At 48.3% G+C, this 27,531-nt stretch overlaps 2 protein-coding genes across 2 annotated transcripts in view; one reads left to right on the top strand and one right to left on the bottom strand.

Moving 5' to 3' along the window:
- CASQ2 (calsequestrin 2) overlaps positions 1-14,810 on the top strand; it is a 62,518-nt gene extending 47,708 nt beyond the window's left edge. The window contains exons 9-11 of the mRNA XM_002925309.4: positions 8,410-8,510; positions 10,524-10,598; positions 12,364-14,810. Coding sequence (XP_002925355.1) covers positions 8,410-8,510; positions 10,524-10,598; positions 12,364-12,582 — 395 coding nt within the window. The 3' untranslated portion in view covers positions 12,583-14,810. The remainder of the gene's footprint in view (positions 1-8,409; positions 8,511-10,523; positions 10,599-12,363) is intronic.
- A 7,914-nt stretch (positions 14,811-22,724) lies between these two features.
- Positions 22,725-27,531, bottom strand: part of VANGL1 (VANGL planar cell polarity protein 1) — a 50,783-nt gene continuing 45,976 nt past the window's right edge. Inside the window, exon 8 of the mRNA XM_034654155.1 lies at positions 22,725-27,068. Coding sequence (XP_034510046.1) covers positions 26,808-27,068 — 261 coding nt within the window. The 3' untranslated portion in view covers positions 22,725-26,807. The remainder of the gene's footprint in view (positions 27,069-27,531) is intronic.

The following is a 27,531-nucleotide window of genomic DNA, read 5'->3' as shown; positions in this document are numbered from 1 at the left end:
CTGGCCGGGGTCCCCACACCTGACAGCGCAGAGAACCACAAGCACCAAAGCCGCCTGGGGCTGAGTGTAACATGACCTTCGGAAACCTGGTTTTTCACGGAGCTCGGAGGTGAGCGTGAAGACACCAGCAGAATTAGGACCCGCTGGCCCAGGTAACGCAGAACTGTGGTATTTGCCTGAGCTCTCTTGTACACTCATAGGGACAGAGAAGGAAGCTTCAAGAAGTTGAGCACACTTCCTGAGAGGGCACGAGGAGTTAATGGTAGGTCATGAAGGAGCCCTAGGCGGTCTTGGTCATAAGTACGTACCTGGGCCTTGCACAGCACCATGACGCATAGTAGGAACTCAATAAACAGCTGTCGGGAGGTGGTCGGATAAGGGGATGACTGACCAAGACTGAACCCCAACACTTCACCGCCACACCCATTTTTGTTGTTGTTAATACATTATCAGCCTCCATTGTTCTTACAGACAGAAACCCAAATGCTGTTATCATACGGTTTTTAAACTTGAGAGATAATCCACGCGTGACAGTATTCACCTTTTTAAAGTGTGCAATTCGGTGGTAATTTTAGTATATTCACACAGTTGTGCACTACCTAACCCCAGAACACTTTCATCACCTTAAAAGGAAACCCCATGCCCGTTGGCAGTCACTCCCATTTCTCCCCCCTCCACCAGCCCCTGGCAGCCACTAATCTACTTTCCATCTCTATGGATTTGATGATTGTGGACATTTCATGTCAATGGAATTATGTAATCAGTGGCCTCTTGTGCCTGGCCCCTTTCACTTAGCATAATGTGTTCAAGGTTCCCCCATTATGTTGTGTGTATCAGTAATTCACTCCGTTTCAGGGCCAAACAGTGTTCCATTGTATCAAAACCAAATTGATGCTCCAAGTTATCTGAAGGGTTCCTCCTCTTTTGTTTTATTAACATTTTTGAATGCTCATTGATGTCTCAGTTTTCCCAACATTGACTTGCAGAGTTGGCAAAACTCTTCAAGGATATCTAGTCTTTGTCTGAAAAAAAAAAAAAATGCCAGTATGGTTCTAGCAGTTTCTGGCCACTCCTCTGTCCCCTCAGGGGAAAATAGCGAAGGAAGCCAATTGCCCAGGGTTTACAAGCTACAATCAAACAGAGTCGGATCCCTGGTGTTGTGTGAACAGAGATGAAATTGCCATCAGCAGCAGACTGCTGGCCAGACCCCAGCGGGCTTCCTCCCTCCGCCCCACCTGCCCCCTTCCAGGATTGTGGGGAAGCCTGTCTGGCTCTCTGGAACAATGGAACAAAGAGGCCTCCAAGAAGTTGCAGGAACCTGTTTGACCGAGATTGCTGCCCTAATGAATGGAGCCCCTGAAACTACTTCCACCTCCTCCCTGCACAAATATCCCTGGGCCTGAAGCTGTGTCTTTCCCCAGAGGAGCCCAAGCTGGGGCTTGTTCCTGGGAAGCTGCAAGAAACGCACTGAAGGGGGCGGGGGGGCAGGGCGTGGGGGATCGAAGCATATTTTTTCATCCAGGGAGGGCCTGGCCCACTTGGGGCTAGGAAAGGGAAAGGATTTTCTAGCTGCAGCTAGTCACTCATTACCCGAAGGTCACTGATGTGTGACCCGGGGCGGAGGGGCCTGGCTGCAGGACGAGGAATTTCATTCCTGCCCAGACAGCGGTACCTCATATACCTTTGCTCTTGCTACTAAGCTGGACATGGCTGAGTGCCCCAACCAGACCCCTGCTCACTGGCCAAAGAAAGAAGGTTATCTATCCGGGAAGTCCATACAGCTCTCCTTAAAGAGCGAACAGTCTTGAGGAACTGTGCTGTACGGAGATGATCTCACTTGGTCCCTAAAGCCACACTGTGATAAGTGCATGATTATTACCATCCCAGCTCAGAGGAGAAAAGTGGGTCTTCGAGGTTAAAGGGCCCAAATCGCTTGCTAGGATTCACATTCCAGCAGGCTTTCTTGACCTCTGAGCTCGCCCTGATGATGATGAAGATGGCGATGATCACTTGTTGTACGCTGATGGGACAGAACCCCATGAGGGTGCTGCTGGTTGATTCCCATTTCCAAGTGAGGAGACTGAGGCCAAGACAGGGGGACCTGCTGGGGGAAAGCAGAGCAGGAACGAAGCTGAGGGTGGTCTGGCTTCCTTCACCGTGGCACCAGGCCTTGCTGCAGACGTGTGGGCCCCTCCCAGTTACTACCCCTGGCGCCCTCCCCCGCTGATCCTTCAGCCCGCCCTCCCTCCTCTCTGCTGCCCTTCACCACCCCCTGCACTCTGTGAAAGACCCAGAGAAGTTCAATGGGGTGCTCAAGATCACGTGTCTGGGGCGCACAGCAGACACACGAGCTTAGATCTCTTGCGGGCTCTTCTGGGCACAGTGCCGCTGAGCACAGCACCTGTCCGGCTGCCGGGCCCCAGGCCAGCTCTGAGCATGCGCAGCAATGCTGCTACACTACGGGGGGCGGGGGGGTATAGGGAGAGCGGGAGACCGCGGGAAGTGAGAACAGGGCGCAGCCGCCTGGAGGCTTGAGAGCCAATTAAGGGAGAGAAGTCAGCCGTCCTCCCTGCTGTCCACTGACGTTCCCAGATTTGGAATACAAGCGACTATCCGAGTGACCTGAGTCGCCCGAGGGCGCTTCTCCGAGCGGTTCCGACACTGCCAGCTGCGAGCTTGCTCCCCAGGCTGCACTGTCTGCTCTCGGGGCCCCGAAAGGACGGGTCTGGGGCTCTGCTCTTGCCCCGGGCCCTGCGAGCTGCTCGGTCTTCCGTCTCCAGAGCCTCTCCGGCTCCTGCGCTCAGGATGCCCCCCGGAGCCGCTGTTTGACAGGTTTGAAAATGAACACCTCTCCTCTGCCGCCCCCAGATGTGCCTGCATCAGGCTGACGTCTTCTTCACAACACCTGCTGAAAGGTTCGCAGAGCGGCATTTCTACATGAGCGCATGCTGGATGGATATCCTCCAAGGGCCCAGGGAGTATTAGCACTAACAAGCTGGAAACGCAAGGACAGGCGGCTGTACGCGCGCGCGGACTGGCCCTGGAATGAACGTCTCCAAGCCCGGTTCCAACCGGATTGCAACCACCCGGGGTTCTTGGAAAATGTTTTTGAGATCAATTGTCTCAAGTAGGAGTGCTGACTGCTTATTCGACCTTCCCGATGTAAATCTGGTTTATCAAATTTAAGTTTTTGGTTCATGCTGAGTGCTACCCGTGCATGTGATCTTCACAAGCACCTTACGTACTCGGTACCATCCTTACGGTCTTCCCCCATGTACAGATGAGGAAACAGAGGTATGGAGAAGTTAATGTCACCAGGTCACATAGCTACTAAGTGGTGGAACTGGGATTCAAACCCAGGCTCCCAGCCCCTAGGCTGCACCCCGAGATACACACGTCTCTGCCAGACACGGCCCTGGCTCCTGACAGGGCTGTGGCCCGCCTGGAACTGGTCCCCCAGGACTTGGTGTGGCCTCATTCCCACCAGATCTTCCCTGCTTGGGAAGGAGGAGAGTATAATCACCGGTTTCCCCTCCCACAGAGATGTGATTCCCAGAGGCCTCTTGCTTGCTGTGGGAAACCTGGCTCCACACGAGCCCTCAGCCCTGTGTCATGGGACTTCAGGTTCCAAGCCCATGCGGCAGGGAGGGAGTCGCAGTTCTCACAGCACCAGGTCCCTCTTCTTTATTTAGGTTGATCTCTGAGACTCTAGTCACTTAGGGACCTCACTGAGTTAACCGACCCAGCACAGTGTGGCCGGGAGGAGGAAGGGGTGGGGGGGAGCTCCGTCCTCTGGAGGATGTTGCCCCTGCACCGCCTTCTCGAACCCCTTGCTTTCCTCCTATGGAAGCTTTCACACTCGGCTCACAGATCTCAAGCACAACCTTGAGGAAAGAAGATGGCAACAGCTTTGGTAGGAATGTCAAGACCTCAGAGGGACAGTGATCGTGGAAATGGTTCTGGACGTGCAGACCAAAGAACTGAGTTAGATTCCTGGCTCTGCCACTTGCTCCCACACGGGGCTGGGCAAGCCCCATACTCTCCCTGGGTCTCAACTGCACCCTCTTTGGACCTCCATCTGGACTAGAGGTGAAGATTAAAAGCACTGACTAGTCCTGTAGTTTTGGTGGCTAAATAATTGCTAACCCCCAAATCACGGAATAATATTTCCTCCTTTTTTTTTTAATCTAGCTTTTTGAAAAAAATTATGGACTCTTCCTTCTGAAAGATACATGGCCACAATTTTAGAAGGCCTCTAAGCTTAGTGCATCACTGATACAAGGAAACATTTATCCGTTTCAAATGCATCCATTCATTCATGCAGTTGCAATTGTGGCCTCATCTTGGGCTTTACACTGAATTACAAAAGTGAAATATGACTTCCTGCCCTGCCTTCCTGGTCAAAAAGGGAGAGCCCTCAGTGGCTGTTTCCCTTTTCCAAGACACCTGCCTGGACACCTGTTTTACAAAGAAATCGGAAGCTCTCACTAAGAGGAAATTGAACTCGTAACTTGCAATTTTAGCAGCTAAATACCTGGGACACCTGTTTAGCTGCCTTAACTCAGCTTTCCCAGATGCGGGAGATTCCATTCCAGCAGGTCCGCATCCAAGGCTGGGAATACAAGGGAATAGAATGTATCGGGCTTGTGAACCTTGAATCAGGAACATCCAAGTTAGCTTAAAGATTTTAAAACAAAGGAATTAAACCTTGCTCTAACCCACATATTGGGGCAAGGTTCTCATAGTCACATGTGCTGGCACGGCCACCCCTGAGGCCTTCAGTCACAGAATCATGAGCAGGGGCCAGAAGGAACTGCCCCATGACATACTATCTCCTGGCTTAACTTCCTATGAACCTGTCTTCTTTACCGTGTGGGGCCAAGACTGTATCAAACACACTGCTTGTGCCCAGATCATTGTACTTATTACCTGTGCCCTGAATGGAGAGATGAATGGCCAGGTTCCTTGTATTCAGGCAGAAGAAACCAGATCATTTAAGGATGATGGCTAAAGTTTATTCTGTGCCAGGCACCGTCTCAGGGACTTAGAGGTCCTAACTCATGTAACCTACAACCCCCTTATGAAATAGGTATTTTTATTATCGTCATCCCAATTTTATGGATGAGGAACCAAGACTTAAATAACTTGCCCGAAGTCACACTCGGAGTGGCAGAACCAGGGTTTGGACCAAGGATGTTTGCCTCGCGGGTCTGTGTGTTTAAGCATCATGCTGGGCCACCTCCCTCTGTTTTGCTCTTGAAAATATACAGGGATGCGGAAGGATTATGTCCATTACGGAATTTGTCATTCTGAAAGTCGAAAAGCTGTCCTTGGATCTGGATGAGGTTTCTCTTGCTTTCATGTCAACCTCATTTATCGATTTAGTCTGTGAATGTTTTTTTGAGTTTTCCTTACTCCTCTGTAGACGCAAAAACCTTTCATATTCCTAAAATTAAGCACTAAGCCAAAATCTCGATTTCTCTTGTTTACGTAAAAACTGCCACCCATTTGATTTTTCCAGCAGAACCCAATTTTTATTCCCTTAGTCTTTTCATTTTTTTATAAAGATTTTATTTATTTATTTGACAGAGAGAAAGACAGCCAGCAAGAGAGGGAACACAAGCAGGGGGAGTGGGAGAGGAAGAAGCAGGCTCCCAGCGAGGAGCCTGATGTGGGGCTTGATCCCAGACCACCAGGATCACGCCCTGAGCTGAAGGCAGATGCTTAACGACTGTGCCACCCAGGCGCCCCATCAGGCTTTTCATTTTTATCTCCAAACCTGCTCTCATGTGTAGAGTAGAAAAGGGTTTTGTATGTAGCATTCCTTTTCGTTAATTCCAACCCTCTGTGGGGCTTTCCATCAGAAACCTACAGCACTGTCATGCATGTTCAGCTGTAGTACCGATGACACCTTTGTCCCTCTACAATGCGGTGCCTAGATGACTTCTCCCCTCCCTTTACACAAGTCAGTTTTTTGCACCTCAGATTTACTTTCTATGTGAATCAGGGTCTGTCTTTGAATTTTATCCTCTTCGTGAATTTCTGATTTGTCAAGTTCACTTTTAAATTTGGTTCTCACCTACCAGAGTACTTCCTTCTGGCTACTGAAAGTAGTCATGCAAAGTGTTTTGGAGAATTCCCCATTGTGGGCTGTGTATTATGATACGCAACCCCCAGATTCCCTGTTCTGACACAGTTCTCTGCCCAGAGAAGGGGGATCCACAGTGTTCAGATAGCAGGGGCCAGTGGCACTCTGGGGGGGCTTGACCTTCTAAGCCACTCCTATAAGCAGCAGGATTAATATCCCCCAAATCCCACTCCAAACTCTGAAGCGTGTGGTCCTATTCACTTCAGGTGTCTGTCGTACATGGTGATTCGTGATATACAGGTTTCCCTCCCTCTCACAACTTTCTCATTAAGTCACTTTGCTCTTACAAAATGCCTATATTAGTACCTGTTTTTGCTGATGAAAAGAAGTCCAAAGAGGATTTTTGATTTTATGACATGTCATTGCTTCTTTACTATACAACAGTTTGGTTCTTAGGAACATTCTACTTTTGGTTATCAGGGGAAACCTGTAATTCAGAAATAGATGGAAAAATCACGCAGCCAGGGGTCATCTCTGCAGGAAGGGGCTGTGGTCTCTGCTTTCCAGGTAGCAAGGCCCGTGGGGCCCCAGCCTGGATCGTACAGTTAGCAGTCCGAGTGAGCGACATTAGAAGTGACTACACCCACTCAGAGCAAAACTGCCAAGAATGGTGTGCATTTTGCCCGGAATGTATAGGAGATGAGGAAGTGCAGAGAAAAACCTTTACCCAGAGGCCCCAAGTAGCCAAACAAAGGCTAGAGCTCTTAGGGAGAGGAAAGACTTGTTAAACAGAAGGGCTCAAAGTGGCTGGGACCTCAGGCAAAAGAAGAAACCTTTACAACGGAAGGGCAGTTGCCAGACGGAATTCCGAGGCAGGTGGGGAGCTGCTGGTTGAGAAGGTATGCATTTCAGGCCACGTGTTCCGCCAGGCCAGAAACCAAACCTGTATTGTATCCAGTGGAAACTGGGTCTTGCATGGATGGCTCCCCACCCTCACCCCACTGTCCCTAAAAGTTTGGTGTCTCGCGGCTTCCCAGGCATAGATGGGTGGGGGATACATCTGGTCGGAGTTGGCTATGGTTCCTTGTGGCCTCTAGCCCTTGTTCCCAGGAGGTCCTGGTCCTGTGCATCCCAGCTGTGGCTTCATCTGTGTTCCTCAGAGCCACAGAGAACCGGTGGGGCCTCCCGACAGACTTTTCTGTCCCCATGCTCCTGCACCAAGGGGTTCTCCAAGAAATTCTGAGGCCTTTGCATTTCCCAGAGTTTCATTCTGAAACAAGCATGGTGCCCTATGCGCCGAGGTCCCCTGGAACTATGGAGTTTCTGTGTGTGGACGCACATGCACACACTGGCTTGCATCTGTGCGCACACGTGTATGCACACACGCGTACGCACACGCGCACACGCACACCCGCGCACACGCACGTGCGCACACGCGCACACACGCACACACGCACACACACGCGCACACACACACGTACACACAGGCCCAGAGCTTCTTCTCAGGGACTTTCCAGAATCTCAACGCTTTGTTTCTAGTTGGCAGTGGGGTGGGGATGTTGAGGGTTTAGGGTGTGCTTTCTCTTACTAAATGTTCTCCCAAAACTTTTTGTTTATGGTATAAATTTCATACTCCCAGTCCATAAAGCTTTAGGCTTTCATTTTTTTTTAATTAAAAAAATTGCGTTCTTGAGGCTCACAAGGCTTGTCTCTGCTTTTCTTATGAATCATCCCTCCCCTGGGGGCCATAAATGCTGCTGCCCGAAGAGGGGGAGGGCAGAGCATACAAGGAAATGGTGAGACAGGGAGGGAAACCCCATTTACTATCTCAAAGCTATGAAGCCAGCTATAAATCAGAAGCTTCGTGTGAAGGTTTCAGAAATTCCAGGTTGCAGAAGACTAAGGGTCCAGACTACATGTTCTCGGTCCGTAGAGTTCTGAGGGATTATTGGTTTCAAGAGAGGGCACAGAGCACTGAGGACCAGGCAGGGGTTCTGATGATCTGGTATTGCACTTGGCTGACTCAAGGCTGGTCGGTTTTCGCGTGCAGATCTGCAAATGCAGCCGGGCTTTGAGTTAAGAACCAGCCACTTCCCTGTGAACTTTTAATATTTTTTTATTTAAAATTTTTATTGTTTCCTTTGAGTAAGCTGCTTCGTGGCTGGAGTTCTCATCTGACTCATTTTATAGAATAATCCTATAATTGCGGGTATACACCAAAGGGCCTAAGAAACCCTCGTGGAAAAACCACACTCCCTGCTCCTCGTGCCGGAAGCCATGTATGTGCAGGGCTTACTCAGACTTCTCGAATCCTGCTTCAGATGGCTACGAGTTCCTGGAAATCCTGAAACAGGTTGCCAGGGACAACACCGACAACCCCGACCTGAGCATTGTGTGGATCGACCCAGATGACTTTCCTCTGGTGAGTGTGTGCTCCGTGTGAGACCCGGATGCATGAAGGGGGGTGTGAAATTGAAGCACGTGCAGAAACACAGTAACCCCCCATCCGGTGGGGAAGACCTTGGCCACATTGTGGGGCGACATTGAACTTCGTACCTGGTGCTGGCGCTGACGTGGTTAGACCCACCATTCTCACTCCCTGGAGACCCGGGATCCCAGCCCACATGAGTGAGCTGGGGGAAGTTTCTGCTGGCATTTCCATTCCTGTCTCCCCATCCCACCACCTCCCCTGCTACAACCTCCTTCATGTGCTGGGTGGGGACCGTCATTCTCAGGCAGCCTGAGTTGCTAAGTAATAAAAATCGGACTTAACCATTTTGCATAGAGTGAAAAACTCTGTGGAGAGAAGGAGCAGCCTCTGGGACGGCAGAGACCCGGTCTTGTTCATTGTGTCCTCCCAGGTCCTAGCATGTTGGATATGTAAAAAACTTGAAGTCCAAACTCTTGCTAGTGTCAGTGATCAATGGCCAGAAAGCCTTGATTATACTGAATTTTAAAGAGAATAAAGAGAATGTGTATGGTACACGAGCCCAGTGGTGATGACAACGGATGTAGCTAATATTCTGTATGCCTGGCACTGTAGTAAATTCTTTATAGGCCCCACCTCATCGAACCGTCCAGTCAACCCTATGAAGTAGGGACTGTCATAATCCCATCTGACAGATAAAACAGTAACCACTGGCAAGGTTAAAGCTACTAAGTGGGAGAAGGGATATCCCGACCCAGGTCTGTCGGATGCCAAAGATTCGTCTACTCATCAGTCAATAGACGTTAGGTTGAGCTAACTAACTGCTGGTAATTGGTACAAGTTTGGTTATCATTAGGTTACAAATGATAACTTCTCTTCTTCCAGGAATTATCATTTGTTGCATAAGATGGGACTGGTCATATCATGATTAAATGGTCAAAATTGAGGGAGTTTAATGATTTCAAGGGTCCCAAAGCCCAATCCCACATACAGAATAAGTCAGGGGCAGAGACTTCTGTGATACCTGAAGCCGATGTTGTAATTCTGGGTAATCATAACAAAGCCATGGCCTCATAAGACTCTAAATACTATAACTTTTAAAAAAATTATTTATTTGAGAAAGAATGGACAGTGGGGGGGGGGAGAGGGAGAGGGAGAAGTAGACTCCCTGCTGAGCAGGGAGCCCGGTGTGGGGCTCGATCCCAGGACCCTGAGATCATGACCTGAGCTGAAGGCAGACACTTAACTGACTGAGCCACCCAGGAGCTCCTGCTATAACTTTTTAGTTAGCCTCTGCCTGGCTGTATTTTGAGTTTGTCTGGACTGTCTGCAGTTGTCCCAACCTGCTGTATAGTTTCTTTGCCTTGGTTTTTACAAAGGGGAAATCTTCAGACCGTTCGGATTTCCAGGTTCCTGACTATCCCGGTCCCCATCAGGCCATATATCTGCCTTGGAAACTTTCTGCCACTGAACATTAGCATTGTCTTAGCCGATGGCCTCTGACTGCTTTAGTCCCACCCCAGTCAGAGATTAGTCCTTACGTATCCCAAGCCTAGTGAGCGAAAAAGTCCTCTCCTCACTTGCATGACGCTTCACTGCCTTCCCAAGCCATCCCGTGGATCCGAGTAGCGCAAGGTAAGGGATTTTTAAATGGGACGTTGAAAGAGAAGTGGAGGAAAATAGCTCTCACCGCACATGAACTATAAAAAAGCCACAGTCATTTGGGAATCGACATTGGCCCATGTCTGTAATATTCTTCCTTACAGCTGTAGAAGCTTTTATGTTACATGTTTTCCTAGTTGGTGTTGGACCTCTTTTTTTCATACTTATTTAAAGTGCTTGAGGGCTGAGGCCAAGCCTTCAATTTCAGAAGTGCCCACAGCTCTTTTGGAGACCTTCAAGCAATGGTGACCAATGATGGGATGGCAGATGGGTCCAGCCACAGCACGTGGCTTCGACAGGGAATGCCCTCTGCCTGCTGTCTAATCTTATTTTTTGTTGCTTCAGCTCGTCGCCTATTGGGAAAAGACTTTCAAGATCGATCTATTCAAGCCCCAGATTGGGGTGGTGAATGTGACAGACGTGAGTATACCCCATGAGCACGTGCTCATCAGTCACCCTCAGCCTGTCCTGTTTTCTGCCGTGCAGCCCAGGCTGCGACACCATGTACAGGAGTCTAGCCTCCCCTGAAAGGAGCAGGACCCTCGGCCCTGCCCAAGCTCAGGAAACTTGCCAGTGTGGCCCGGAGCCTAGTCTCTGAGCCAGTCCCAGTCTATGGCTTCAGGACTGTCTTCCATGGGCACTTCCTGGGAAATGCATGGGCACCTTTTCTTGCTTGTGAGGCCAGCCCATCCTGTTTTACTGACTGTTTGGAACTTTCCAGCCAAGTAAACTGTATTTTCTCCTAAAGCCCAACAACAAACTCTTTTTATGCGGAGGAGCCCACACGTGAAGATACAGTTGCACAGTGGGTGATTGGGGGGGGCTACAGGGGGGCAGGAGGAAGATCACGGAGGAGGAGGGGGGCTGCTCCTCACCGTGCAGACACCCTTGAACTGAGTGAGGGTGGGAACAGCTGGTGTGGACCGGCAGAGCCTGAGGAATTTCAGACCTCAGTCTCGACGGCTGATACAGCCCCACCACAGCAAAACAGAAGGGGAGACAGATACAGCAGATAATGAGCAAGCAATGGACAGAAAGAGATGGGCACAGAGAAGTCATTAGAGCCATAATTAAAAAAAAAAAAAAGAATTGTTGAACCATTATATGGTACACCTAAAAGTAATATAACACTGTATGTTAATTGTACTTCAATAAAAAAAGAAAAGCTAATAGAGGGGATAAACAGGAAAACATGGACATAAAAGCTGAAAGATGACTTAAAAAAAGTAGAGCCATAATTAATTGTGGTGGAAATGCTTGCAGATGGGGGCCAGTGAGCAATGTCCTGTTAGCCTGTTGGTAGGTGTCCAGTCACCTGGGGCATTCTACATGTATTTATTCTGTACACTGCTTTTCAAGTTAATAATAATAATTAATAATTTTAAAAATTTACTCCAGTTAAAACATTTGTAAATAAAACAGTAGGCTGGAAGGTGAAAAGCAGAAGCATCTCCCACTGCCCTGATCCCTTTCCTACTCCCATTCCCCGAGGGAAGCTTTGGTGATAGTTTCACGGCTATCCCACCAGAAACGTCATAGACATGTTTGTTGTTATTATGTAGGTATCTTGTAGATATGCTCATGACATCAGAAGGGAAAAAACAGTGCAAATATGGTTATGGTTCATAATAATACTTGATTTCAATACCCCTGCGAATTGCCCCAATCCTGGGCTAGCTCCCACCCCCCAGCACTTTCCACAGTATCACCCTACTGGCGGGGCTCAGGAGGGCAGGTGGGTTAGCGTGGGAAGGGGAATCCACCAGGCAGGGCTGTGATCTGGTGGAACTACTCCAGGGTGGGGAGGCAAGGCAGACATTCGAGATGGGTAGTAGGGGAGGTGGCATCTCAAGGAAGGGCAGGGTGGGAGCAACTGCCGGTCGTAGTGTGCTGGGCCTGGCTCATTCACCTGCCAGCCTTCCACAACCTTGCCTCCACACCCCTCTCCTTCCCCAGAGACCTTTGTGGGCAAATTACACGCACACACACACTGGAATAGAGGTTTCCTTTGACATTGCACGAGCAGGCTGCTACACATAGCGTTCTGCATGGAGGTGTTCCCATGAAACAGTGTGCCCATGTCCCTGATGACTGGGCCCGGCTGCTTGGAACCCTCTGGTCTGGCTGGTCCTTCCAGCACTCACTCACTCACTCACTCACTCACTCACTCTGTCCTTCGCTGTAGGCGGATAGTGTCTGGATGGAGATCCCTGATGATGATGACCTGCCCACGGCTGAGGAGCTGGAGGACTGGATCGAGGATGTGCTTTCTGGAAAGATAAACACTGAAGATGACGACAATGAAGATGGGGATGACGAGGATGACGACGATGAGGATGACGATGATGATGGCGAGAATTCTGACGAGGAGTCTAATGACGACAGTGATGACGATGACGAGTAGCCCGGACTCTGGGTGGTGGATGAAAGCACAATCACAGCTGCCCACTCCCATGCAGACAGCACCGGGGGCGGCCAGCAGCCCCAGCCCTCTCCCACCAGCTCCATCCCCCTTTCCCATCCCTTTTCCTACCCCCTTCTCATCGGGAGCTGTACCATTCAGCAAATGCCTCTAAACATAGTAATCCCGCTCAGCAGGGACAATCAGGGAATTATTCCCATGTGGACTGTCTTGATTGTCTTGGAAAAGCCAGACCATCAGTGGTCATGGCAGTGCCGGAATCTGGAGGTCTGGGGCCAACAGTCCCCTGACACCTCCACTCAAGTTTACTTGTTGTCTTTGATGTGACGGTAACAGAATTGACGGCTGGCAAACTCAAGCATAGAGTGACCTAACAGTCAGAGCCCAGGGAGACCCACGATTAATCCATTTAGCCCCTGTGCCTAGAACATCAGTGACGATCCCACCTTAAGGCAAGAGGTTCCCTCTTAGGAAAGGCTCAGCCTTAGAAACAAGTTTCTAAATCAGGTTCTCTTGGCTCTATTAAACTTATTATTTCAAGTGTATGTCACACCATTATGAACTCAGATCCAAGTGTTTGGATACCTATCAGGAGGCCTTAAAACCCATGTGTACAGGTGTCACAATTATTTCTAGTATGTTAGGGTATGGGCAGGAGGTTGATTTGCTTTCTGAACTTCCCTTCAGTGACGAGTCTCACATTATAAGCAAGAGAGTGGGAGAACTGGAAGGATTAAAGGTTTTTAATTTTTTCTGCTGGATTCGTGCCCCTGATTGAGTCAGCTGACTTCCTAGCCTGAGCTGGGATCTGGATACCCTTTTCTGTTGCTGCTAGTGAGTCCTCCCATTGGGAGTGCAAGTTGGTTTATCCAGAGGTCAATCAATGTTCCACTTGTCAGCCCTCCCACACTTGAGCAGGACAACAGCTAGAGTTCAAAATGGTGCCCTGAGGTACTGAGAAAATCCCCAAGTGCCTTCCAACCTATCTAGAAGTTACGTTGTGCTCAGTAGTTTTAGCATTAAGTGTGCCTTATTATGTTCTAATTTATTTTCTCAATCTTTCAACACATGTGTAAGACACTGTGCAAATTCTTTGGAAATAGAGTAATCCTTTTATGGAATAGTAGCCAACTAACTCTGTCATTAAACTTATACTTTGAAAATATTAAGACTATCTTAAAAGTCCTCTCTTGGTTTTTCCCACCCTGCTCATTCTCTCTTGGTTCCCGACCTACCTCTCTGTTCCCTCTCTGTTTTCCTTTCCGGCCCCTCTTCCCCTGCCTGCCTTTTAAATGATAGTGTTTCACAGTATCTCTCGACTCTAACATTCTTCCCGGGTACTACTACTGCCATGCCCATTAGCTACCACCTGTGTGCTAATGACCTCCAAGTCTGGGTCTCTAAACTTGACCACTCTCTTGGTTTTAGATCCACTCATTCATCTTGGTTTGGAGATTGCACAAGTGATTCAAACAACAGAGCGAAACCCCAACTCATTACCTTCTCCCCTAAATTCTCCTCCTCTTCATGGTGTCCCAGATCGGAAGAGTGATATCAGCACGTATCCACTTGTCTAGGTGATCGGAAGGGGCATTTTGCACATACCCCCAATCATGGAAATTGTGCTTTAAACTGTAGTACATATTTACCTGTCTGTCCTTTCGCTAAATTGTAGCCTTCTCGGAGACAAGGACTTTATTTATCTTTGTATACTCAGCAGCCAGCACTTTGTCCAGCACAAAGTAGACCCTCATTTATTGAATTGGTAGGTGAATAATTGATAACCAGAATATTTATAATTCCCCAGCACTGTTGGGTAACAATGCTTACAAGCCTCCTTATTTTTATTTCTTTCCCTCCAAAAGCAAGGCAAACACTTCCCCAGCTGGACTGTGCTGCCGTCTAGCCAGATCCAACCACACCTCTAATAAGCTCCTGGGGACGTACATTTTCAAAATAATCTTTGAAGCTACTCTTTCAAATAGCCAAGCAATGTGGTCTGTCATGAAAGTGGTCTATTCTCCAGCCCAGGAAAATTCCCTTGTTCAGAGACCTGAGTAATATGCATTAAGTTAAATCGTGTTGTGGTACTCCCATGTTAGAAGTACTGAGTCGAGGGGCGCCTGGGTGGCACAGCGGTTAAGCGTCTGCCTTCAGCTCAGGGCGTGATCCCGGCGTTGCGGGATCGAGCCCCACATCAGGCTCCTCTGCTATGAGCCTGCTTCTTCCTCTCCCACTCCCCCTGCTTGTGTTCCCTCTCTCTCTCGCTGGCTGTCTCTATCTCTGTCGAATAAATAAATAAAATCTTAAAAAAAAAAAAAAGAAGTACTGAGTCGTAAGCTAGTACTCTCTGTAAGTAGTAGTGTTGCTTAGTTATTGGTCCAAACCTTTTTAAGCTGGTATTTATTGAATGTTTGGTACATGCCTGGAGCACTAGGTTATGTGCTTTACAAGTACTGTGTCATTTAATTCTTACAAAGTTCTCATGAAATAAGTCTTGTTATTATCCCCATTTTACAGTTGAGGAAACTAAGATGCAGAGGGCCCAAGTAATTGTCCCTGGGTCACACAAACACTTTAGAGGAGTATAAATATAACCCCATTTTTATACTTAAATCAAGGACTTAGACTATACGTTAAATTCCTTAAATTAATCAATCAAAGGATTCCATTTCTTTTCCTCAGATAGTGTCCTGAGATGGACTCAAGTGAATTTCCCATAATCCTTCTCACTGCTTACTCCAGGATACTCTTTCTCCTTTCCTTCTAGGAGGCCATAATCACCTTATCCCGTATTGGAAATGGAGGCTAATTAGAACTGCAAGGTCTGGCCATCCTATTGGGGAAAAAAATTCATTGTGTTACCAAGAATGCACCACCATTTTCAGTGTATTTTTTTTTAAAGATTTATTTGTTTATTTATTTATTTATTTGAGAGCGAGAGCAAGAGAGCGAGAGAGAGAGCATGTGTACGGGGGGAGGAAGAGAAGTATATGCCTTGCTGAGCATAGAGCCTGATGCAGGGCCTGATCCCAGGACCCTGAGATCACAACCCGAGCCGAAACCAGAGTCAGATGCCCAACTGACTGGGCTCCCCAGGCTCCCCCCCCACCCCCGAGTGGATTTTTAAAAAATAACATCTCATAACTCGAAACAAGCTTGTTGTTTCCATAAGGCTCTGTACTGTCGAGGCCCTAATTCCTATAATGCGAGAAGCCCACACAGGTAATAATGTCACTTGTCATCAATCATTACTAAGTAGCTTTTGATCACCAGTCCCTGAGACGTGCAGACACCCGCCTCCGAAGTGCGGCTGGGTCCTGGGGCTCTGCCCTCCACCTTCCCACTCTCCCCAGGGTGTCTGAGCCCCGCTCGGTGAGCATCAGAGTACTGTCTGCCGAGCTAATTTAGCAAACGCAGACGTCTGTCCCCAGCCCAGACACCGTGACATGCCACTTCCACGCTGGGGCCCGACTGTCTGCATTTTAGAATGGGTCACCGGGGACTGACACAAGCCAGGGCGGGGACTGAAGCTCGTCCAGTCCCCCAGGTCATCTCACCCAGCCTGTGGTTACCAACATCATCCGTCTCTAGCCAGGCCGTCCTGTTTCCAAAGTCCTCACCCCAACTGTCTCTCCGGAACAACTTCATCTGGAGTTCCCATAGGGACCTTGGATCAACACAGCTTTGGGCTTTTAGGATCCCCCCAAAATTAGGTCAAGAAGTCAGCAGTGTAACATTTATAATTAATAATAATAGGTAATAATCACCGTTATTATAGAAGAACAGAAATTTGGAGACTAGAGGTGAGGCAAATGGGCTTCCCAGCTTCCTACCTCCAATTGCAGGCCACTCAAGGGTGTCAGACTTGTAGAGCGGACCCATGCCATTACCGCTCAGCGGGCAAGGATGGAAGGGAGGAGGAAAAAACCAGACTGTCACTTCACCCCAAAAATTTCACCCCAAGAAACATGGACAAAGGGCTGTTGCCTACTAACCAGGTAACTCACTGTACCTCTGGACGGGAGTAAGGTTTAGGCAAAAGGACCGCAGCGTTTAGGAAAAGATCCGTCTTTGTAGAAGCAGAGAAGGTGGGAAGAGACCCCCCCCCCCGCACCGACGGTGCTCAAGCCAGAAACCTTAGCGCCATTCCACTGGGTCCCGCTTCTGCCTTGAATAGGGAGCAGGTGCCGTGCTCCCCTCTGCGCCCACCCCACTGCGTAACGGAGGCTTTACAGTCTCTCACCTGGCTTGCCACAAGTTTCCAACTGCTCTCGCGTCCCCCTTCCAGCTGCATGCTGCCATCAAGTGATCTTTCTAAAACGAGAAGCTGATCGTGTCTCACACATGCTTCAAATTCTTCAATGGTTCTCTATTCCCAGAAGGTGTGAAAAAAAAATTTTTTTTAAGACTAAGTGGCCGAAGAGTGAGCTATGAATGGAGAGGTTGTTGACTGCTGAATGTAGAGCTGGGCCATGTGGTGGGAGTTTGGGGAGGAGAAAAGGGACCGGTCTTGTAAAACCAAAAGTCCTCCAAGTGCCTCTCCTCCCTGTGACGAAAGCGAAGTCTGAGTGGGGCTGCTGCTGCTGGCGATGCTTGGGCTCCTGGAGTAGGAAAGCATCGGACTGAATGGGGCACTTTCTGCTGCATGCATGGAGTATTTGTCTTGGATTAGGGCGTCCACATGCCTCATTTGGGAATATAGCACCCAGTTGTTATTTTAGCAGAAGCTGAGTCAGCACCCCTGGCACCAGGCCAGGGAGTCGGGTGTAGAATGTAACTGGTAAAAGCCAATTTCCTTCGCAGGGCACTCAAGGTCTGTGTGAGCTGCCTTTTGTCCACCTCACCAGCCTCATCTCTCACAATGCTTCCCAGCCACCTGCCTCCTCTACTCTCACAATCAGAAGCTGGTAGAAGCTGCCTGGCTCCTTAACAACGCCAAGCCTCGGTTCATGCTATTCCATCCACTAGAATGCTTGTCCTTCCCCATCTGTGCCTGCCTGGCAAACTCCCACCTATATTACCTGAAGTGTAAACTAAGGTACATTCTGTGACTGTTCTAGTCGTACCCCAGGTGAATTGGCCACTCACCCACTGAGCCCTCACTGTACTTACTGTGTGTGTAGAAAGCTCTTACAGAAGTTACAATGTATCACACATGCGTGTCTGCTTAGGGAAAAGACTTGAGGGGATTCTGTTCTAGCCTCAGTGCCTAAGTTCTGATAGGTACTTAGTAAACTTGTTTGACTAAGTACTCTCTAAGCCCTATGTAAAGCTAATTTAACAGTGATTAGTACCATTAAAAATATTCTAGTGATTATCAAAAGCTCTTAGTACCATTAAAAATATGCTAGTGATTATCAAAAGTCAACCAGGACCTTTTTGGCAATGGTATCATCTGTTCAGATCTGCTTAGAATAGCAAATTGGGATTATTTTAAAAAATCAGAACACAGTATCTCTTTGGCTCAGTGAGGAGTTTCTGATGTGCGATGCCCTTTATCCAGGTCAGCAAAGTCTCCTAGAAATACAGGCATCACGATGGCAAGCAAAGCAGCATGGGGTTGACAGCAGAAGTCCCAGGCCCCATTCCCTGGGAACAGAATGCCCTCAGCCACCTAAGTGCCCATACATTTATTTTACTCTATCTGCAGGCCCAAATGCTTGCAAGGACCTCTTTTGAATGAACCTGGTATTTTACCAATCTGAACTCTTCAGAGTAGTGACGGCTAGAATTCTTACTGTTAACTTTAGGATCCTGCAAAATCTCAGGGATTCCCCTAAAATAACCATAGATGATTAGGTTACAGATGGTAGGTTCCGTGCTGAGTACATCTTCATGTTCTCATTCACTCATTCATTCACAGAGTCAATAAATGGACCCTTAAAGTGTGTTTAGTACATGCAGATCCCAGAAGGCAAAGGTGAGATCGGAGGCCTGAGCAAACATCTAGAAAAGGAAAATGTTTAAAGTACCTTGTGTCATCATTATTTTGTCTGAACTATTACAAATATTCAGAACCTCAGTTACTCGTTGAGATGTAAATACAGAGAACACACCCAAAGGTCAAGCGTAGCTTTGTTTTTCCATGTCCACGTTAGCCTATATAACTAGAAGATGTTTGCATGACACGTTGGCAGCAACAGGGCATTGCCCAGTCTCTGGAAGCTGGGGTACTGGCCGTTGCTATGCTGTAGCCAGTGGGCCCCACCTCTGTCCCTGGGTGCACCGACAGTGACTTAATTGGTGCCATCCTGATACCCCTCACTCCACGTCCATAATCTGATAGTTTATCGTCTGGTCGTCTCAAAACTCTTCCAAAGCCCTATAGCTGTATGAAGAGTAATGAATGAAAAAGAGAAGAGTCCTTGGCTTATGTCTGCAGTCAATTCGAATCTTTTCCCTAGCAGGGTTTGCTTGGGCAGATATAAATTTTGCACATCTTGGCCGATGGCCCACAGAAACAGAGCTTATCGATAACCTATACAATGAATATCTTCAAATCAATTGCTTTCTCTAGCCCCTGTCCATGGAATAGATAAGAATTTGTGTGCTATCAGTACCCTATACAGATAAAAAATAGCTGAGTGTAGCAGAAGGCAAGTTCCAACATTTTTTAAAATTAATTTTAAGTAGGCTCCACACCCAATGTGGGACTTGAACTCACGACCCTAAGATCGAAAGTCGCATGCTCTACCAACTGAGCCAGCCAGGTGCCCCCTACCCCCACCAACATTTCTTTGTCATATTATCAAGTTCCTTTTAAATAGACCTGTTTTAAAATCCATCGATAATCAAAATTGAATTACCAAGCCACTCACCAAAACAATCCAATATTCACCCCCTCACAAATCCAGGGTCTGACACTTTTCTTCCTCCTTACTGGACTCAAAGATCTTTATTCACTTGCTGATTTATTCAAAAGGCCCATTTCATCTTCATTTGTAGAGCCTAAGATTTTAAATTTCAGTAATCTATTCATTTAAAATATTCTCTTAAGCATATAATGATTGCAACAGATCATTTTTGTTACAATGACAATCCACTTTCTGATTCAATCTATCATAATTATCTTGGTTTTCATAGAAACTTGACAGACCTTTTTTTTAAGATTTATTTATTTACTTGAGAGAGAGTGAGTGGGAGGGGCAGAGGGAGAAAGAATCTCAAGCAGACTCCCCACTGAACACAGAGCCCAATGCAGGTCTCAATCCCAGGACCCTAAGATCATGACCTGAGCTGAAACCAAGAGTTGGACGCTTAACCAACTGAGCCTCTCAGGCGCCCCTTGACAGGCTGTCTTTAAGAGGGTATGAAAATTATGCAAGAGTGAACACGCTCCCGAAAAAAGCAAACAACTTTTTCCATCGAAATAATCACATGAAAAAAAGAAGCAAAATACAATTTGGGATTTCAGTTTATTTTTCAAGTTGTACAGTATAAAAAAATGTAACATGTAAAATGTTTTATAGTTAATTGAGAAGGGGGACCCAAAAGGGGACCAAGTGACTTGGCTGCCAGGTACACCACGTCAGTTGTAAACGCTAACATTGTTACTGATGGACGTCACAATGAGAAGACATTTCATAGCATACACCTTACGAACGTTTGTAAACGAGCTTGTGCAGATGGCTGCTGGTAGAATCATTCATTTAGATGCTTGAAATGCTGCAGCAGAGCCCACCACCCGCTTATGCCAGTAATCCTACATACATACTGACGGAGGAGAGACTGATGAGCAGAACTGCCCCTCCTGGTTACAAAGTGCAGTATTAACTACTAAGAAAGACCACAAAGACCTCTGGCCACATCTTTGCACGAACAGTGCTGACTCCATCAGAAAGAGACAGATGGTTTGTTGCGGAATTTTCTGGGTTTGAGACCCAGAAGTGAAAAGTTCTTTCAACACAACAGCAATTGTCCAATGAACTTCTCTGAAGAAGACCTGATTTGGGCATCCCTGGCCTTCCCTCTGGCATCTTGGTTGAGAAACTGTCATTCACAAGGCGAGTTATGTTGACCACCCCAGTGAGCCAGTATCCACCCGTCCTCATTCTGGCTAGCGTCCTGTACTCTCCACAACAGTTGTGCTCAGAAACAACTGCTTGGAAATCACATTTGGCTAATGTCATAATTCAGGGGTCTCGGGAGACTGCGCTATATAACTAAAGCCCACAGTGAATCCATTATAAAAATAAGGAATTACCAGCGTTTGAATTTTACGTTTCTTTTTCTTTTAAGAATGATGAACAACATTTAAAAAAAAGGAACAACATTAAGTGAACATTCCATTATTTCTATGACTGAGGGGCACTGGCAGATGAAAAGCCACTGCCACCTCTTTCTACCTGGCCCCTGGAATGGTGACAATGTGCAACGGTCTAAATTCCTTACGACGTGAGTTAAACTAGACTTGTCACCCACAGACCAGCTGCCTGCGTCCCATGCGAATTCCCCAAGAAACAGTTGCTGGGCCTCAGAGATGAAGCTTTCCTAGGCTTTGGGCTTAACAACTCCTAAGTGATCAGCTCCTTCAGAGCAAAAGCTCATGGTACAAGGGAAGGCCCCGATGAATATAAGCGAATACAAAACCAGACAAACGTACATTCAAATATTTTTATGAAAATATTATTTTAGTGCCAAGAGAAGTGCCAAAGACACTCTTCAGATAGAAGTCTGGGCTTTGTCACATTTGTTCCCCAGGCTGAAGATGAGTGAGTACTTTTATCCCACTAAGACAAAACACTGGTGTTTTCAAGCTGCGAGACATATAAATTGTAGATTTTTAGTGTCGTATTGGAAGTGACCTTTTCTTGTATTGCTTCGGATGTTAGAGATCTGTTGTTATACTGGGGAGACTCGAAAACAACCCATTAAAGAGATTTATTCTACAGGTGAAACAAAGCAGATTGGGTTATCTAAATAGAAATGGGAAAGGGCCTGGCAAGGGAGAGTCGCCGAGTCCCCAGATTCTATTTTATCAGTTTTATCATGTCTTTTCTACCCTTTGAAAATGTGTCCTGATTCCAAATGAGCAGCCACGCTGAGAAGTGAGTATCATCTTCGTGTTCCTGTGCTCCACGGAAAGTGAACAGCCCGGGAGAAAACGGCAGTTTGTGCGCAACAGAACAAAACTTTAAAGACCTTGGAGGAGCGGAAAACCGTGTTTTCAGACTTCTGTTTTATGTCTATTCTGTTAAAACTCATGAGGGCAGATGTGGGGGAAAACAGTGGGATGCAAGTACTTGCTGAGAACACAAAGGTCAAGGAGGGAGGCCAGGGGACCCCAGTTCCAGACTTCTGGGGGCTGGGCCTGCAGGTGGTCCCTCTCGCCTGCTAACCAGGGCAATGGAGCACCAACAAGAAGCTTCCTCAGCTTGGGAAGAGGCCAGGTCCGCCCCTGCCCAGCTCCCTGCGCCCAAGGCCCGAGATGCCTGCCTGCCCTTGCCAGCAGGGGCGGGGCGGAGGGTCAGAGGGGCAAAAGCAAAGGATGGCCACCGAGCCACAGTCCCTGGGTCTACCAGCAGGTGTGGTGCTGGCGGGGCTGGTTTTCCTGGGGGAAAGCATTCTCAAGTTCTTTCAATTAGAAATCCCGAGAAATCTGCCAGCACAATGGAGAGGTTCCCCTGGGGCCACAGCTCTGGTGCAAAGTGGAAGGACAGACGGGATCCCACCACCTCACAGGAAATCTCACCCCAGGTTCTGATTCCAGGTAAGTGTCCTCACGTTCCAAAACACCAGATCATTTAGATCACACCTCAAGGTGCAGTGAGCAAGGGGCTGGAGTCAGACGTTAGATTTGAAATCCCGTTCACTAGCCAGGAGATCCGAGACAAGTCCCCTCCTCTGTGATCATCTTCTTCCTCACCTGTTCAATTGAGAGAACCCTGCCTCAAAGGAGTTCACATTCTAGAACAGCACCTAAACACACAACACCAGATAAATATGTGTTGGTACCCTTCTCTTCCTCATTTGACCGGAATACGTTTTGTCAAAAACATGACCTGAGATCTAATGATCTCAGCATCCCCTTGGTTAAAGTGCAAATGGCAACTTCAGCGTAGTGTCTAAGCTACCCGGGCTCACTACCACACTGAAGACCATGCAAGAACTGTGCTGTGGACTTCAGAACAATTCATATTTTATTTGTGATGGAATATGACCACAAGGTTACATAGTAAATTCACAGTAGTGATTTATTATTTTTTTTGTAACAAGATCCATAAAGCATAAATGCTACCTAGAAATACTTACATCACTTTACAATCGCAGGAAGTATCTCTGTTGGATGACTTAAATATTATGTTAACATTTCTGTGCTTTTAGTCATCGGTCTTATTTTTTCTTTATGAAGCTCAATTTTTAAGTTATATTGAGAAATATATAGTAAGGCTTCCAGGGTAGTAAAGTTGGAGCAGTAATTATCACAGAGCTTGACCTTTCTCTGTTTCTTGCTGTTTTCACGTCATAGGGTCCTGATGGGCAAGAAAGAGTCTAATGGATCGCCTGCAGGACATCAAGCTTTCCAGAAGACTCTTCCAGGCTAAAGCCATTTACTCCTGGGGAGAAGCCAGTGTAACGAAGGGAAAGGAATAAAGGAGCCAAGGGAGAAGTAAACCGGCTTTAGAGCAGCCTTCCAAAAGACGGGTGCCGTTAGGAAATCTCTCCAGCATAGGGCACACTCTGAAGACACCCATACAAACACATGCATTGTGTTACCTGACATGACACCCACCAGCGACAGACGACACAGATGTTCAGACCGCTAATATACAGACGTGCCGTCCATGTGGTAATTACACTCAGAGCCATGCACACATGTATGGAAACGCACACCCACCAACACGCATGCGTCCCCATTTAGGGAGCCTGACATCGCAGGACCTGGCCAGAGGGAGTGTGAACAAAGGACCTGATTCTCCTGGTTTCACAGAGTGACTAACACGTCCCCCGGTGTGGATGGGGGTGGGGGGAGGGGGGCAGGGTCATGACGTCTGGCACCCCCACAGGCAGGGGGCTTGCCGCAGAGCTAGAGCTGTATCTAAATACATGTGTGCAAAACGAAGGGAAGCCACCAAGTACGGTGAAAGGGGAGGGGGACACCTCATCTCATCCCCCACACACCAGCCCAGCCACCACCTCCCCATGGAAAAGGAGCTCCAACTCCAGCAAAGAACCCCAGTGTGATGCGCGCATTCGCACAGACATCCCCCCCCCAGGGGGGCCACCTACCTCCACGCACTTCTGTACAGAATTCATCCTGTCTGTAGATTTGAAAGGGAAGGACAGAGAGGGAGAAGGGGATGATGACAGCTGGGCAAAAACCTGCTCAAGCATTTTCTCAAGGGCTTACCGTAGGGTGAACTTTAGGGAAAGTACTACACACTCTGACCTCACGGATAATGCAAAGGATGGGTGAACTATAAAAAGGGAAAGTTCCTTCCAACGCTAAGCATGCAGATGTTTTCACATTCAGTTCCTGGATGATTAAAAATTATCATCCCCTTCAGAAGTATACACGAAGGAACAATAGTTAGCCACCGGTTAAAACACCGCCAGGGGAGGGAATGATCTCAGGCCTGCGCTCGCTCGTCATTCGTCTCCTACTCCGAACATTTAACATTCACGTTTTAATAACTTGGGTTGAAAGTTATAGAAAATCTATAAACATTTAAGGCAAATGAAATCTTGCCTCCTCCAGTGTGAAGTCTCACATATTTCACTAGCCCTAGGGCAGTTTACCCTCTTTTTAAAAAGAATGGCCTATTGGTTCCAAGGACTGAAATAAAAACGCATCACGTTCGACTGGGTGATGCAGCTTTCTGAAACCTTAAATCTTTTTAATGCCATTTACACTGTTCCCACTGTACCAGTCACTCAGATTATTAAGATTTTGAAAGTGCAAAGGCTTTATACAAAGATCCTGCATTTTATTTTGTTATTCTTTCAAAAGGGACTCAATACAAAGTCCGTGTAAAAAAAAAATCGATATCCAATTTAAAACCGAAACAATAATTTCAGAAAGTCTGACGTTCTCCTATGCAAAAACTGGGGGAGAAAGAAGGGGGTAGAGAGAAAAGAAATTCCTTATTTTAAACCTTTCTCCACCCTGCTGGGAATACAGGCACCAGAGCAATGACTCCACGTTAACCCCTTCTGGCCTGGCAACTTAAGACAGGGCGAGAGCACAGTATTTTAGAACGCAGATGAATAGTGTTGTCGTGAACTACATGCTCTGTGTATGACCTAGAGGACGTACTGACAGCATCTCCAGCTGCTGGGGTCCTGATGCAGAAGGCTTGGTCTGGGGCATGACACCCATGACCCAACCAAAGTCCAGACGCTTTCACCATCCCTTGCCCTATCTCCCAAAATATATTTCCTGAGAAAGACATCATCGGCCTAAGGAATGTCCAGTTCAAAAACGAAGAAGAACAAAAGCACCATGGTTACATGGTATGTGTTTCCATCCACAGAACCACGTCGCCACAAAGCGCATCTTGGCTCCACGCCATAAGGACCGGCTCCTCCTTTCTTCTGTTCCAACACATCTTTTCGAGCTGCAGGCTGTTGGTTCAAGAATGTTATTTACTTTTGCAGGTACAGGTGTCTTACAAATATCCAAAGCCCATTTTGATTTTAAAAAAAGATACATAAACACTGCACCACTTTTGGAATGCACAAACCAGGAAGGGTCCTCGCGAACTCAGAGAGCATGGACAGTGTCCTCCTCGTCTAAAGCGAGGTGACTGGCTACTCCCGATCCCTTAAAAGTAAGGCCAAATACTCCGTAAAGGTTGGCCATGGATACAAGAAGGCAAATGGAGGCAGACAAGAGCTCCCCCACAGCGGGGTTCCGCGAGCACGCCTTGCCACCCCCCCCCCAGGATCCTAAGATTGGCTCCCTACCTTTCCTTTCCCCAGGCTCTGCTGCTTACCCATTCCCTCTCCCCACTTCACCAGTAACTAAAAGGACCTCCAACACCAGCGCCAAAGCAGCCCCTTCCCTGGTAGTAAGTGGCAGAGGTCATGAGTTGCACAGTGATGGTGGTCAGAAATCAGGGGCCGGACAGCAGCAGCTGTCACTGCAGTGGGCACTGTTTGGTCTCCCTTGGCAGGGCAGCTCGCCACGAAGCTTTGTGAGGACTTCTCTCCCCGGGAAACGGGAGGCTCCAAGCTGCACCTGCCAGTCCCTGAGTCGAGGTGTAAGTCCTCCCCGCTGGTCCCTGCGAGCAGTGGGGAGGAGAACTGGGAGGGGGGCGGCTCCTGCTGCAGCCTAAAAGGGACAGTCTGGCAGGCTTGCTGTCCCTGTGTTCAACCTGGTTGGCATCCCACGCTTCCCTACGCGAACACTCCATGACACCCACGGGAGGCAGCGCGCAGAACCCACGAGCACACAAGAGCGGGTCCTGGGCAGCTCTGCAGGCTGGGCTCACTAGCCAGGGACACCAGCCAGCCGGGGGTGGGGTGTGTGCGGGCAAGGGCGGAGGGAGGGAGATGCGCACACCGTCACGGGGTCAAGAAGGGGCCCCCTGCTCAAACCTAGGGAAACAGGGTCAGAAACAGGACGGGTGGCTTTTCTCTTTGGGGAGAAAACAAAATAAAATCATTCGGAGCTGTCAGCTGATAGTGCCCATTTTTCGTGGTGACCTTTCTCAGCAGAACCTAAGGCAACAAAGAACAAAGATGAAGGCAGGCCTGTCCGGAACGGGCCGCAGCTCCCGTGGGTGACGTGGTACCAGACATTCGCAGACACAAGCATCTAGTGGACACGTCGTGTCTGGTTTCCCGACACAGAATGAAGACGCGTCCCCCTGGAGGTCGATGAGGGGGGTGGGCCGGAAGCAAGAGGACAGCGTGGCCCTGGACGGAAGGCGGGGGCTCGCTGCCGTCAGGCGAGGCTCCCAGGAACCACCGGCTCCGCTTTGGTTTACAGCTGTCACAGCAATGCCAGCGAACAGCTTCGAGAGACGTCCCATCCGCACAAGTCAGATGTCGTCCGTCGCTTTTCTCCAGGGCGGACACCCCCTGCTTCCTTCCAAGTAAAGTGCAGACGGTCGAAGGGTACTGGTCTTTCCTCTGCCAGCTTCAGTCAGCGATAAGGAATAACAATAAAAAAGATGCCGCTCTGGTATACATATATATATATCTATATATATCTCTCTATTCTTTTCTTTTTTTGTAATAAAGCCACAAATATAAAACTTTCAAACTGATGTCTCAGACTGTAGGCGAAGGACAAATTTGTGAGATTTGGGGTCTATGAACTCTTCGGAGAGGACGATGAATGGAATCTTTTTCACATTGACCACAAGGCTGAAGTCCAAGCATTTCAGGACGAAAACGATTCCATCCCGCAATCCGTTGGTCACAGCCTCATCACTAACCAGTTTCCACTGCGTTGAGAGCCAGCGCTCCTTGTCATACTGCAGGGTGGGGCCCGCGCTGAGGTAACGTTCTAGAAAGGCCTGAAAAAGGAGGAGAAAGGCCATGAGAGAAGAAATACCCCGCGCCAAGGGCAGCGATGTCAGGGGAGTACCCATCCAATGAAAATGTTTCCCGACAAACCAAGACAGAGCCCAGCTAATCCGGCCGCATTCCCATCAGACCCTCCCAATGGAGTCCTCGCTGGGGAGGGAAACCTCCTTGGACTTCGTCCCTGCCCTCTGCCAACTTCCAACCAGAGGTGGGGCGGGTGGGGTGGCTGGCACCTCCATCAGCCCGGAGGCCATCTCCGAGGCACCAGCCCAGCCAAGGCATGGCCCCACGGCACAGGCCACCACTTGTACCTGTGCTAGGCCCGCCTGCCCTGCACCAAAAGCTCCTTGGGGCAAGGGCCAGGCACAGAGAGGCACTGGGGAACTGGAAGCTGAACAAGGAAAAGGATACACTTGCACACAAGCACAAAAATTCATGCTCCGCCACTCACGG

The sequence above is a fragment of the Ailuropoda melanoleuca genome, chromosome 2, assembly GCF_002007445.2.
Source record: "Ailuropoda melanoleuca isolate Jingjing chromosome 2, ASM200744v2, whole genome shotgun sequence".
Taxonomy (NCBI): domain Eukaryota; kingdom Metazoa; phylum Chordata; class Mammalia; order Carnivora; family Ursidae; genus Ailuropoda; species Ailuropoda melanoleuca.
This window is presented reverse-complemented; position numbering and strand designations above follow the sequence as displayed.